Genomic DNA, 12973 nt, shown 5'->3' on the forward strand with positions numbered 1-12973 from the left:
CGCTTGCTAGGCAAGCACTCTACCACTGAGCTAAATCCCCAACCCCAACCCAAGTGTTCTTAACCCCTGAGCCATCTCTCCAGCCCAAAATGTAAAGTTTTTTTCTTTTTTTTTTTTTTTTTTTCTTTTTTTCAGAGCTGGGGACCGAACCCAGGGCCTTGTACTTGCTAGGCAAGCGCTCTACCACTGAGCAAATCCCCAACCCCGTAAAGTTTTTAAACTAAGAATAATGTATAACTAAAAATTTCCAGCGAAGCACAGAGGATGGGAAGTACCCACTGCTGAGTCCCAATCACTAACGGTTAAGATCTTTGGAATGTGTTCTGGAAATGACCTTTCTAGGTCTACTTCTCAGTATTGAGATTACAGTGTGTCTGCTGATCTGTATCTTTTTTCTGTGCCCGATATCATAGTCAGTTCCAATCGTCTACATGTTCTTCTGTTTCCAAGGTGAAAAAGGCAGTTGAAGAAGACAATTGTTGCTTTGGGACTATTGATACCTGGCTGTTGTACAAGCTTACAAAAGGTAAGGGCGGCCTCACAGACCTGTCCCAGTTAACTCGAGGAAGTCCGAGGGACCAGAGTTGCATAAGAGAGACTTCCGCCACAGTTTCTTCTTTCCGTGTGCCAAACTCTCTTCTGTTTGGCACACTGGTAGCTTCGTGTTGCAATAAAGCTAAACGTATTTTCACTTTTGAGGGGAGAGGAAGAGGGTTTAAAATGCTGATGAAACTTCAAAGTCTAAGACCTGGGGAACAGTCTTAATTATAAAGAGTGCTAAAGGTAGACCTCCAGGTAAAATGGGGGGATGGGGGGGCTAGAACAGCACCCCCGTGTGTGACAGTGAAGAGGCAGAATAAGAAGGACAGACTTTATTCAGAAACCTGCAAAGGAAATGAGAGGAGATGCAGAAGGGTCGAGACAAACCTCGGCAGTGCAGAGACTGAGCACAGCTTGGGCCCCATGGGTAGAGGAGCAGCAACCATTTCCTCAAGTGGGGTGTATTCCCTTCACTGAGTCATACTGGGGACTGGGCCTTCAACAGCTGACTGCTTAGGAAAATCCTCAGATAAAACCAAAGGAGCTCAGGGGTTGGGGATTTAGCTCAGTGATAGAGCGCTTGCCTAGCAAGCGCAAGGCCCTGGGTTCAGTCCCCAGCTCTGGGAAAAAAACAAAACAAAACAAAAACTAAACAAAACGAAGGAGCTCGAAACACAAGCGCCACGTTGATGCAGCTTGACTCCTTCAGAAGACCAAAAGGTCTCAGTGTCCTGACCCGACCTCCTCGTGGACACTCAGCGTGGGTAAAGTGTGGAGTGAATGAAGACTTCAGCTTGATTGGTAAGAAACAGTGGGTGACGCAAAGGGGATACAAATAAGCAGATTAGTTAAATTCAAGGCCCGAAAGGAAGGCCGGCCAGCACCGTGAGAGGAAACGTCAGCCACCTGATGACCACATGGAGGAGAGGTCAGCAAGAAGATGGATGTTCTGAACAACAAGAAGTGGAAAATTAGAAATGGAAAATGCAGTGAATCAAATGAAAAACACAGTGGAGAATTTCACCAATACATCTGAGCAACTGGAAGGAGAAAGAGTAGGGCTGGAGGGCTGCGCTCATGAAATGCTACATCCAGACACCAAGAAGGGAGAAAATGATCGTGGCCACAGCATCCTAAAGACGCTAACATACCTATGATATATGTCATGATAGAACATCAAGTTATAGAAGAGACAAGCAGACATCAAAGAGCGTGACCGGTTGGTGACATTAGAGCAGAGAATTTCCCAAGACAGGAAGAAATGGATGGCCAATAGAAGTGGCATTTAGAATCTCAAATAGATATTACCATAGAGGAATCTTTTATGATATCATCAAAATGCCAAGGCAGAAAGCAGAAGACACTGAAAGCTGTAAAGGGAACATGCCAGCTCATGTACAAAGCAGTGACATCTAATCCCCTGCCAACAACCATCACGGAGCCATTCTCCAAGCTCTAGAGTAATGTCTGCCAACCAAGAGCGAGCTGCCCAGCAAAAGTGGCTTTTACAGTTGACAGAGAAACAAGGACGTTTGAAGGTCAGCCAGACGCAGCTGGATACAGGCAGTTCTTGACTCTCAAGCTGTCGGCCGCCTGCACCGACACGGTACCGAGAATCGGGCGAAAGCTTGTGGGATGAAAGAAGCACACACACACAGGTTATTCCTGTCAAGCCAGAAGAGGAAGAGAGCTTCTGGTTTCTTTATTGACCAAACTATATATCCAAAGAACACCACTTAGCAGGTATCTGTCAAGCACAGTGGGGAACCCTGGCTGAGACTTCGGTAACAAAGGACCGACTATGTGGCCTGAATAAATTAGGGAAATAACCAGGAAGGCCAGCCTAATTCTGACTCAGGTGAGAAGTACCTGGCCAGACTGTTCCCAGTTGGGGACAAAAGGCTTCCACATGCAAGGGCAGGGCTCAGCAGGGGTCAAACCTTGCTGGAGACCCAGAAGGGTCTGGTTCAGGCTGACAACATTCTGTGAATGTAAACTTCTTGTGCCATAAATTACAGGGAGAGGCTTTTGATCCTACAATCTAAGACTAAGGCCATACAGTGACAAAGCAACCAGGCCCAGATCCAATACAGCTCCCACATCAAGCCCGAGACACAGAAGATGCATCGAGGAATACTGCCCACAGAAGAGGAAGGGAGTCTCCTCCATAAGAATACGGGATAAACGTTATGAGCAGGAGTGATCAACAGAGAACTAGGAAGGACTCCAACGTGCAACAGTAAGCCAGCAAGGCCGCAATACCAGTAGGGCAGAGAGATGAGAACGAGAGTGTGGCCAACTGGAAAAGCGACCAGGAATATTGTAGTCAGCGCCTGTGGTGGTCAAGCTTCCGGAGTAGTTCTCCCTCCCTCCACCATGTGGGATGGAACACAGAGTATGAGGTGTGGCGGGCCCCTTTAGGAGCCCCTCAGCCCGCAGTGACATTCTTCACAGGAGTAGAAGACAACAATACTAGCTGGATTTGGGCTGCATTCCTGAAGTCCCTGAACTTCTGAAGCAGAGGCAGGTGGATCTTTGTGAGTTCAAGACCAGCCTGGCCTACAGAGCGAGAGAAGCTGTCCCAAAACAAACAAACAAACAAACAAACAAAAAACCAAAAAAAAAAAAAGCCTTTAATTGGGAGGCAGGGACAGGCAGGTTTATGTAACAAGCTCTAGGACAGCCAGACCACATAGAGAAACCCTGTCTCCAACACCAAAGTGGACTGTTTGGGTTGGAGAGATGGCTGGCTGGTTTAGAATACTTGCACTGGCTTTCCCAGAGCACCTGTGTCAGGTGGCTCACACAGTCTGGAAATCCAGCTCCAGGGATCTCATGCCCTCTTCTGGCCTTGATGGGCATCTGCATACATGTACAGATAAAAAACCTTTTGGGGTTGGGGATTTAGCTCAGTGGTAGAGCGCTTGCCTAGGAAGCGCAAGGCCCTGGGTTCGGTCCCCAGCTCCGAAAAAAAGAACCAAAAAAAAAAAAAAAAAAAAAAAGAAACCTTTTTTAAGAAAAAATGGATCTTGCCATAAGATAGAACCAAAACTTCTAGAAAATAAGCTAGGCAAAATGCATCAGGTTACGTTATTGGCAAAGACTTTCTAGAAAGTGCCCCATAGCACAGGGATAATCTCAATAATTGGTGGATAGGATTGCTTGAAATGAAAACTTCTGCACAACAAAGGAAACAGTCGCTTCAGTAAAGAAACAACCTACGGAGCAGGGAAAATAATCTCACACAACCGCCCCCCACCCTAAAAATGGCTAATAATTACTTTTTATTCAGTGAGTTAATCCCAAGGGAAATAAAAGTCAGTGGTAGAGCGCTTGCCTAGCAAGCGCATGGCCCTGGGTTTGGTCCTCAGCTCTGGAAGGAAAAAAAAGAAGATCAAGGAAGTCAGGTGTGGTGGCTCAGGCTCTCAGTCCCTGCATTTGGGAGGCAGAGGCAGGTGAGTCTCTGTGAGTTTGAGGCTAGCCTTGTCTACGTAGCAAGTTCCAGGACAGCCATGGCAACAGAGAGAAACCTAGTCTCAAAGCACAACAAAAAACAGAAGCAAAGAGAAGACATGGCGTCAGGTGGTAGGGATGGGAAGAGGAGCCCAATTCATCGCCGTTGCTGGGGATGGACGCTTGTGCAGCCATGATGGAAATCCCTATGGAGGCTTCTCAACAAGTTAAAAGAGAATTCCCATGTGACCTGGCCCTACGCATGCTTCAGAGATACCTACACATCCATGTTTACTGCTGCGCTGTTCATACAGCCAAGAAAAGACACCAGCCTAGAAGTTCACCAACGAACCAATCAAGAACAAGAAAATGTGGCACATTCACGAAATGCAGTTCTTTTTTTTTTTTTTTTTTTAAAGATTTATTCATTTATTATATATAAGTACACTGTAGCTGTCTTCAGATACACCAGAAGAGGGCATCGGATCTCTTTACAGATGGTTGTGAGCCACCATGTGGTTGCTGGGAATTGAACTCATGACCTCTGGAAGAGCAGTCGGGTGCTCTTAACCGCTGAGCCATCTCTCCAGCCCTAAAGCTAGAGACAGTGGTGCGGATTTTTTTTTTTTTTTTTTTTTTTTTTTGGTTCTTTTTTTCCGGAGCTGGGGACCGAACCCAGGGCCTTGCGCTTCCTAGGCAAGGGCTCTACCACTGAGCTAAATCCCCAACCCCCACGAAATGCAGTTCTATTCAGCTCTAAAAACAGTGAATGGAGTCATGACGTTTGCGGGAAAATGAATGGAACTGGAAATCACGTCGAGTGAGACAACCCACCCTTTGAAGAGAAGATACCACGTTATCTCTCATTTTCAGAACCTATATTTGAGTCTGTCTGTCTGTCTCTCTGTCTGTCTGTGTCTGAGTCTGGATCAGTCATTAAGCCAGAGGATCATGAGAGTGAGGGAAGAGATTTTTAGGGATGGGAACAGGGTGCGGGAATACATGTGCCATCAAGTCAAAAGGGCAGTTTGTCTGGGAGAAGGAAGGAAAGTTAGACTGGATATGAAGAGAAGGGAGAGAGACAACCTAGAACAGAGTGTAATGACATGTAAAATGCATTGCTGTGTGTGCTAACTTTAAGGGGGGGCTGGAAAGGAGAAGTAGATCAGCTGTTAACTGCCAAAGACCCTCGTGTTACTGTACAACCAGTCTAACTCCAGTTCCAGGAAATCCAATGCTCTCTTTTGACTCCCAAGGGCACCAAGCACACATGCGGTACACAAACATACGTGCAGGCCAAACACCAGTACACCTAAGGTGAAGTGAATAAGTCTAGCTTTAAGATTTGGAAAAATTAAATAGTGATAACACTGGACTTGGATACACTTCAGGGTGTATGTGAGGGGGCAGGGTTCATCACTTACCATCGTGACACCCCTTCCTTTAAAACTCAGGATCTAAGCTTTTTAAAGTTGCTTTTGTAATGTTCAGGGGCTGGTAAGATGGCTTAGCCTGTCATGGTGTCTGTTGAATTTAGTCCCTAGAACCCACATGGTGGTGAGAGCTGACTACTGAAAGTTGCCCTCCGGCCTCCACATGCAGACAGTGGTATATAACGGGGTGGGGTGAGAAGGCTAAAACGGGGTAAAGGCACCAGCTACCAATCTGAGGACCAGATCTGGTCTCTGGGGCCCATGAGGTGGAGAGGGAACACAGTATTTGAAATTGTCCTCTTATCTGCACGTGAGTGCTGTGATAGTACACATGCACACAAACACATGCATAATTGTAATTTTGAAAAATTTAAATAAAATTCCAATCAAAATAAAACACCGTAAAAGTTTGTAAAGGTTTAGATGGGCATTTTCCTGGAAACTTGAACATCGCAAACATCCATTTTCGGATGAATTTGAAGATAGACAAAGGTCTAGATTATAAGCCAAGGTTAGGTGATTTATGTTTCCTGATAATAAATGTGTTATTTCTAATGGAAATTTAGGTTCTTCCTATGCCACGGATTATTCAAATGCCAGCACAACTGGATTCTTTGATCCCTATGCGGTAAGACTTCTCTCTTTTTTGAATCACCAGCTTTTCTGCAATGCAGGCTAGATTCTTCTGTCAATGATGGCAGTTGACAACCCTCATGTACGTCTGTCGCGTATGACATGATGCTGTGACATGTGGGTAGGGGTGGAGCACGGAAGCTCGCACATCCTGACGCCATGTTCTCATGCACAGATGCGCTGGAGCAAGCTTATAGCCACCATGGTCTCCATCCCGTTCTCTATCCTGCCTCCTGTGAGGGACACCAGGTAAACCCATCAGAAACTCACACGACTGCCTTTGACTTCCCTTCGCTTCGCTGGGAGAAGGGACTTTCTTTTTCACGTGCTTCTGCATCTGTTCTGTAACATCATGGGCCACGTGAAAAGCAGTCAGCTGGATTTTAGGATGAGTGTGGCCAGAGCTACAATTAACTCTCTCATCAATCTTATTTAAAGCTATAATTTTGGATCAGTGGATGAAGAGATATTTGGCGTGCCTATACCAGTTGTTGCCTTGGTAAGTAGAAGACATGGGGGATGGGGTGTGAGAACTAAATAAATGTGTTTGGATAGCTGGGACTAGCGTTAAGAGAAACAGAACATCTTCAGTGAAATAATGCCTGAGCCGAGCGTGGTGGCTCCCGGTTTTAATCCCAGTACTCACTTGGGCACAGGCAGGCAAGTTTTGTGAGTCTGAGGCCAGCCTGGTCTGCATAGCAAGTTCCAGGACAGAGGGCTACACAGTAAGACCCTACTGCTTTTAGTGTTAGCGTTAGAGCATTTACGAGGCCCTGGGTTCAATATCGGCACTGAAGAAGAAACACACATTCTGTCTAGTATCTCTTTTATGTATAGAATGAGAAACATTCGATACCTAAGGAAACTTACATTTTCTAAGGATGCTGTATGCCGAGTAATAGACCACCTCTGTAGATGCTTTGATTCTAAAAGCGGCAATGTCATCATAGTTCATCAGAAAATCAGTAGACAGCCAGTGAATGCTAGAAGATGAAGTTGTGGCTGGATGTTATGAAGCCCTTAGCTTGCCGGCATGAAAATAATTGCTGGGCTTTAGGTTTCTGTTTACTTCATGTGTTTGGATGCTCTGCCTGCATGTATGTCTGTCACCACATATGAGCAGCACCTGCAGAACCAGAAGAGAACATTTGATCCCCCGGCACTAGAGTTACAGATGGTTGTGAGCTGCTGTGGTGGGTGCTGGGAATTGAACCTGGGTCCTTGGCAGGAGCAACAAATGCTTCTAACTCTGAGCCACTCCAAAACTCCTGGGTTTGTTTTTCAGGTTTCTTTTACTGTTAGACTCTAGCTGTCTGGCCAGAGGAGAGCATACAAAGTTAGAAACCCTCAGGATGCCGTGCTGGAGAACCTCAGGGTACCTTTCTTCCTACAGTAGCTTAAACATGGGGTGGAGGCCACCTGTACCCAGATGGACTCTCCACACTAGCCAGGGAGTCAGAATGGGAGGGGGAGAAGTAAGTTTATTTACTTAAAAATGAGTAGTCTGCCTTCAAAGTAGTCTCCAAAGTGCTGGGGCTGCACGCATGTGCCTCTGTCTTCCTTATCCAGGTAGTACTGTCATTATCAATATCATCATCATCATCATGTAAGGCAGGGTCCTGTTGTTAGTCCAGGCTTGCCTCTGACTTAAGACCCTCCTCTCAGAGACTCCAGGGTTGAGGATGCGTGTTCAACTATGCCTGGCCTCAGAAGGCTTTAATACATGAGTTTTACCTTTTATTTTTTAAATATTTATCACTGTGTGTGTGTGTGCGTGCGTGCGTGTGTGTGTTTAATATCTACTCAGGAGGCTGAGGTGAGAGAGGAGGTCTAGGCTACCTTGGTAAACATGGCAACCCATCTCTAAGAAGAATGAAAGTGGTGTTACGAGTGTAGTTCAGTGTAGGCCGCTCACCAGCATGTGTGAGGAGGGTCTAGGGTTGATTCCCAGACTGTAGTAGTTAAGTATCTTTGTGTATTCATATGTAGCCATAGGAACAAAATTGTAATATTTTAAAGCAATAGCATGCTTACAGCTTTCTCATTTTATTTCTTGTACCTTAGTAAAATAAATATGTGAGTTCAGTTGTCCTGACAGAGAGAGGAAACCTCTAAGGTGAAGCCAAACGGCACACTGTTTCAGTGCTGTTTTCCTAGTGACATTTCTAAAATTACTCACATTTATAAAAGTCATGAGCTAAATTGGCACCATTAGCCCTTGGACAAGTCACTTGCCTGCAGTGCTGGCCCAGAGAGACCCTCGGACTATGCAACTGTTGTCTTTAGGGTTCATTTTTAACCTAAGGAAATGGGGGAAAGGGCAAGAGAAATAAGTAATCATGAGAGTCGTGTAAATGCGGAGGGGATTGTAAGGAGGCAGGCACTGGTACGGTGTGCTTCTGACGGTCGGGCATCTTGGCAGGTTGGTGACCAGCAGTCGGCCATGTTTGGAGAGTGCTGCTTCGAGACAGGAGATGTGAAGTTAACCATGGGAACTGGGACATTTTTGGATATCAATACCGGAAAAACCCCTCAGCATGTTAACGGAGGTAAATAATCTTGTTGGTTAGATAAAATTTACATTTATGTTTGTGATGCATATCACATATCAAGTCCCCACTTCATGTCTCAGATATTCTTTCATATATTTTATTATTAGAGATAATTAATCACCATTGCCTTTAAATTAATTAAAATAATTAAATTAGCAGTATTAAAAACAAAGATGTTGCCAGATGGTGGTGGGCGCACACCTTTAATCCTAGTATTCAGGAGGAGGCAGAGGCAGGCAGATCCAATTGAGCTGGAGGCCAGCCTGGTCTACAGACAAGTTCCAGAGCCATATAGAAAAATGTCTTTGGAAAACTCAAGGCAAAAGCCCAAAACACAAACTTATTAATACAACAAAATAACAGATGGATGGATTAGGCTGTTTTGGTCAGCTTTCCAAGTATTTATTTGTATTACATACTATATTTGTTTAACATTTACAATTACAGTCTAAATCTTCTCCCATGTTTGTTTATTTATTTAAAAATTTGTTTATTTAATGTATATAAATACACTGTCACTGTCATCAGACACACCAGAAGAGGGCATCTGATCTCATTACAGGTGGTTGTGAGCCACCATGTGGTTGCTGGGAATTGAACTCAGGACCTGTGGAAGAGCCGTCAGTGCTCTTAACATTGAGCCATCTCTCCTGCCCTGTCTGTCTGTCTGTCTGTCTGTCTGTCTGTCTGTCTGTCTATCATTTTGGGGTGCTACTCCTGGAATTCAAACCCAGGACCTTAACATGCTAGGCAAGTACTGTACTCCTTGAACTAAATCCTAGTTTACTTTCCTGTGCATTGGACACCTTAGGGCAGTAGTAGTTGCCGACTAGTGAGCAATGCACGTTTAGGGCCTTTTTAGTTTTTGAGAGCAAGTCTCGTGTCTTGCCGCTTGGCCTTGATGTGCTGTGTAGACAAAGATGACCTGGAGCTGTTGTTCCCCAGTACTGGGGCTGTAGGTTTTGCTGCCATGCCTGGCATGTATGGTGCTGGCAATGGAACTCAGATTCTTGTGTGCTGGCTAGGCCCTCTTCCAACTGAGCTTTGTCTCTGGTAGCCCTGGCTGTCCTGGAACTTGCTCTGTACACCAGGCTAGCCTTGAACTCACAGAGATCACCTGTATTTACCTCCCGAGTGCTGGGATCAGAGGTGTGTACCGCCATTGCCCGTCATCCTCAGCATTTTCAAAGATGCATTTAAAAATCCAATTTCCTGCCTTCTCTGCAGCCTTATCCTTTTCCCCTAGCTGGAGGGGTCAAACCTAGAAAAAGTGATGACTGTTTTCCACTGTGCTCTGCTTGGAGACCACAATTAAACACAACAGTGTAGTTAGTGCTCTGGCTAAGTGATCTCTAGTAGCCTTTACTTTGCAATTAACATACTTATTGCCATATTTCTAGAGACATGGATGTACCAGTAGCTATTAAAAACTAATAGCTCAGTGGTGCACCAGGTCTTTGGTTCAATTCCTTGTTCCCCAAATCAGCCGTCCAACAGCAAAACAAACAAGAACAATAATGCCCCTTTTATGTGTTACCATAGATGTGAAGTCCTACATTGTCTTTGAAAATGTTAAATTGAGCTCTCTTGCCTACTTGCTCTCCCTCCATCCCCTTCCCCTTCTCTCTCTATGTGCTCATGGCTGGCCTTTACTCCTCTGTTCTCCCTCTCCCCCTCCCCCACCCTCTCCCCCTCTCCCCCTCCCCCACCCTCTCCCCCTCTCCCCCTCTCCCTCTCCCTCTCTCTGCCTTTCTCTGTTTCTACTACCTTCTCAACTCCCCTCCCCATTCCCTGAATAAATTCTATTCTATGCTATTAAAAAAAAAGAAAAGAGGGGCTGGGGATTTAGCTCAGTGGTAGAGCGCTTGCCTAGGAAGCGCAAGGCCCTGGGTTCAGTCCCCAGCTCCGAAAAAAAGAACCCCCCCCCAAAAAAAAAAAAAAAGAAAATGTTAAATTAAGAACTCTGTTAACATTTTATGGATTGGCATATCATATTATTGCAAGAAACGTTTGGTTTTCTGCACAGTGCAAAGTTCTTTGGCCCCCCCCCCCCCCCCCAGCTGGGGACCGAACCCAGGGCCTTGTGCTTCCTAGGCAAGGGATCTACCACTGAGCTAAATCCCCAACCCCGCAAAGTTCTTTAAAATGCATACATCTTTCTTTTCTTTTTATTAATTAGTTTAATTATTTACATTTAAAATGTTGTCCCCCTTCCCGGTCTTTCTTTTCTAATTCCATTTTGTTTAAAGTATATTTTAAATATTGTTTTCTCATTTAGTAAAAGTCGTCTAATTTAAAAAAAAACAAAAACAAAAAAAAAAAAAACAAAAAAAAAAACAAGAACGAAAACAGAGACCTACCACGTGTATTGTACAGACCGTGTGCTGGGCTCTATGGAAGTTCCTTTATGAGTTAACTCTGCCATGCACACAGCCATTCTCTAGGGTTTCACTTGCAGAAAGGAAGGCTGGAGGTCCAGAAACTGTGAGGCCACACCTAGTGAGGGCTGGGACTCGAACCCCCACAGGCTTAGTGCCTAAGCGTTGTGTGGTGGTTTACGTGTTATGGTTGTTGTGCACCCAGTTGTACAGCTGCTCTATGACTTCCATTGCTCATTTGGATATCTACTCTCTAAGGCTTTTACCCGCTGATCGGATGGAAGATTGGGCACGAACTTGTATGTTTAGCTGAAGGAAATGCAGGAGACACCGGCACCGCTATAGTATGGGCTCAGAAGTTAGGTAAGTCACCTCTAAACAAAATCGACTTGAATTCAGATTTGCCACATGGCTTTAGATCAAAGAATGGACCATTCAAATGAGACATTAAGATAAAATAATATGTACTAGGAGAAATATAGAATAGTCTTTTTTTTTTAATATTGGGTTGGTAAAGGTTAAGTATTAGAACTAAGAATCACAAAGGAAGGAAGAAAGGACGGAAGGAAGGGAGGGAGGGAAAGAATCAGCTATAGTCATACACACTTTTAATTCTAGCTAGCACTCGGGAAGCAGAGTTTGAAGTCTCGTGACTTGTATACCATGTTCAAGACCAGCGTGACCTACACAGTAAGATCTAGTCTTGAAAGGAAAAGGGCAGAAGGCAAATCTGAGTATATACAATACTGGAATGTATAGGAATAACTAGGCTACAAGCAACAAACAGAGACAAGGGGTCAGAACCATTAGTAGCAGCCAGGCATGGTGTGGTGCACGCCTTCAACCTCAGCACTTGGAAGGCAGAGGTAGGCAGATGGCTGTGAGTTCAAGGCCATCCTGGTCCACATAGTGAGCCCCTGTCTTGAAAAACAAGCATACAAACAAAAGGAGCCATTAGTAGCAGATTGCAAGACCATTAGTAAATTGGCAAGAAGCAAGCCAATGTTGTGGTAAACACCTGTAAGTCCAGCACTAAGCAGGCAGAGGCAGGAGCATGGACATTAGTTTGTGTCCAGTAAATTCCAGGCCAGCCGGAGCTATAGCGAGACTTTATTTCCAAACAAAACAAAAACCAGAAAAGCCTAAAGAAAGAAAAAGCCCTAACAGATGGCTCAGATGGCTCGGAGGAAGTCTGGGAGACCTGAGGTCAATCCCCGGGACCTACTTAGTAGGAGAGAACCATCTTCCACAAGATGTCCTCTGACCTCCATGCATGGGGCCATATGTGCACATGCACGCAAAATCAGTATATATGTTTAAAAATGACTATGGAGGCAGAGAGATGGAGAGTCAAGAACAGCCTCAGTCATATACTGAGTTTGAAGCCACCTCAAAAAATCCTGTCACTCCCTCCCAAATTGTATAATCCAGTGACTTTAAGGAGCTTGACCCGGTGGAAGAGGCGCCAGTCACACAGCTCCTTACAGCTTTCTTTTTTTTTTTTTTTTTTTTCCGGAGCTGGGGACCGAACCCAGGGCCTTGCGCTTCCTAGGTAAGCGCTCTACCACTGAGCTAAATCCCCAACCCCTCCTTACAGCTTTTTTTTTATGAGACCATACTCTCATAAGGTAAGCAGCCTGCTGTGGGGAGCCGCTCTCACCAGTTCCGGTTGTCTTCCTCCTCCTGGTGCATTAGCTGCTGCCTTAGTCCATTTCTGTCTCTGGGTTCGCTTACTCTGGACAGTTCATAGTCCTGGTCATGCGATACGTGGTCTGCAGTGATGACATCTTCCACAGAGTGTTTTCATGGTCTCCTCATGGTCAGGCTTGTCTCAATACTTACTGATTTCATTGATGAATAATATTCCACCACACAAATAAACCATGGCTTCCCTGTTCATCAGCTGGTGAGCATTTCAGGTAGTTTGGTCTTTAAGAATTGTTATTACACTTTTATTTTGTGTGTGTGTGTGTGTGTGTGTGTG

General features: G+C 45.0%; 1 protein-coding gene across 8 annotated transcripts in view; it reads left to right on the top strand.

The window, feature by feature from the left end:
• Nucleotides 1–12973, top strand: part of Gk5 (glycerol kinase 5) — a 70594-nt gene that overhangs the window by 24821 nt on the left and 32800 nt on the right. For all 8 annotated transcript variants that reach the window (NM_001430550.1, XM_087563124.1, XM_087563121.1 and 5 more), the window contains 6 exon segments: nucleotides 451–526; nucleotides 5993–6054; nucleotides 6235–6308; nucleotides 6498–6558; nucleotides 8482–8608; nucleotides 11248–11352. In NM_001430550.1, coding sequence (NP_001417479.1) covers nucleotides 451–526; nucleotides 5993–6054; nucleotides 6235–6308; nucleotides 6498–6558; nucleotides 8482–8608; nucleotides 11248–11352 — 505 coding nt within the window.

Source organism: Rattus norvegicus, chromosome 8 (genome assembly GCF_021556685.1).
Source record: "Rattus norvegicus strain SHRSP/BbbUtx chromosome 8, alternate assembly SHRSP_T2T, whole genome shotgun sequence".
Lineage (NCBI taxonomy): Eukaryota > Metazoa > Chordata > Mammalia > Rodentia > Muridae > Rattus > Rattus norvegicus.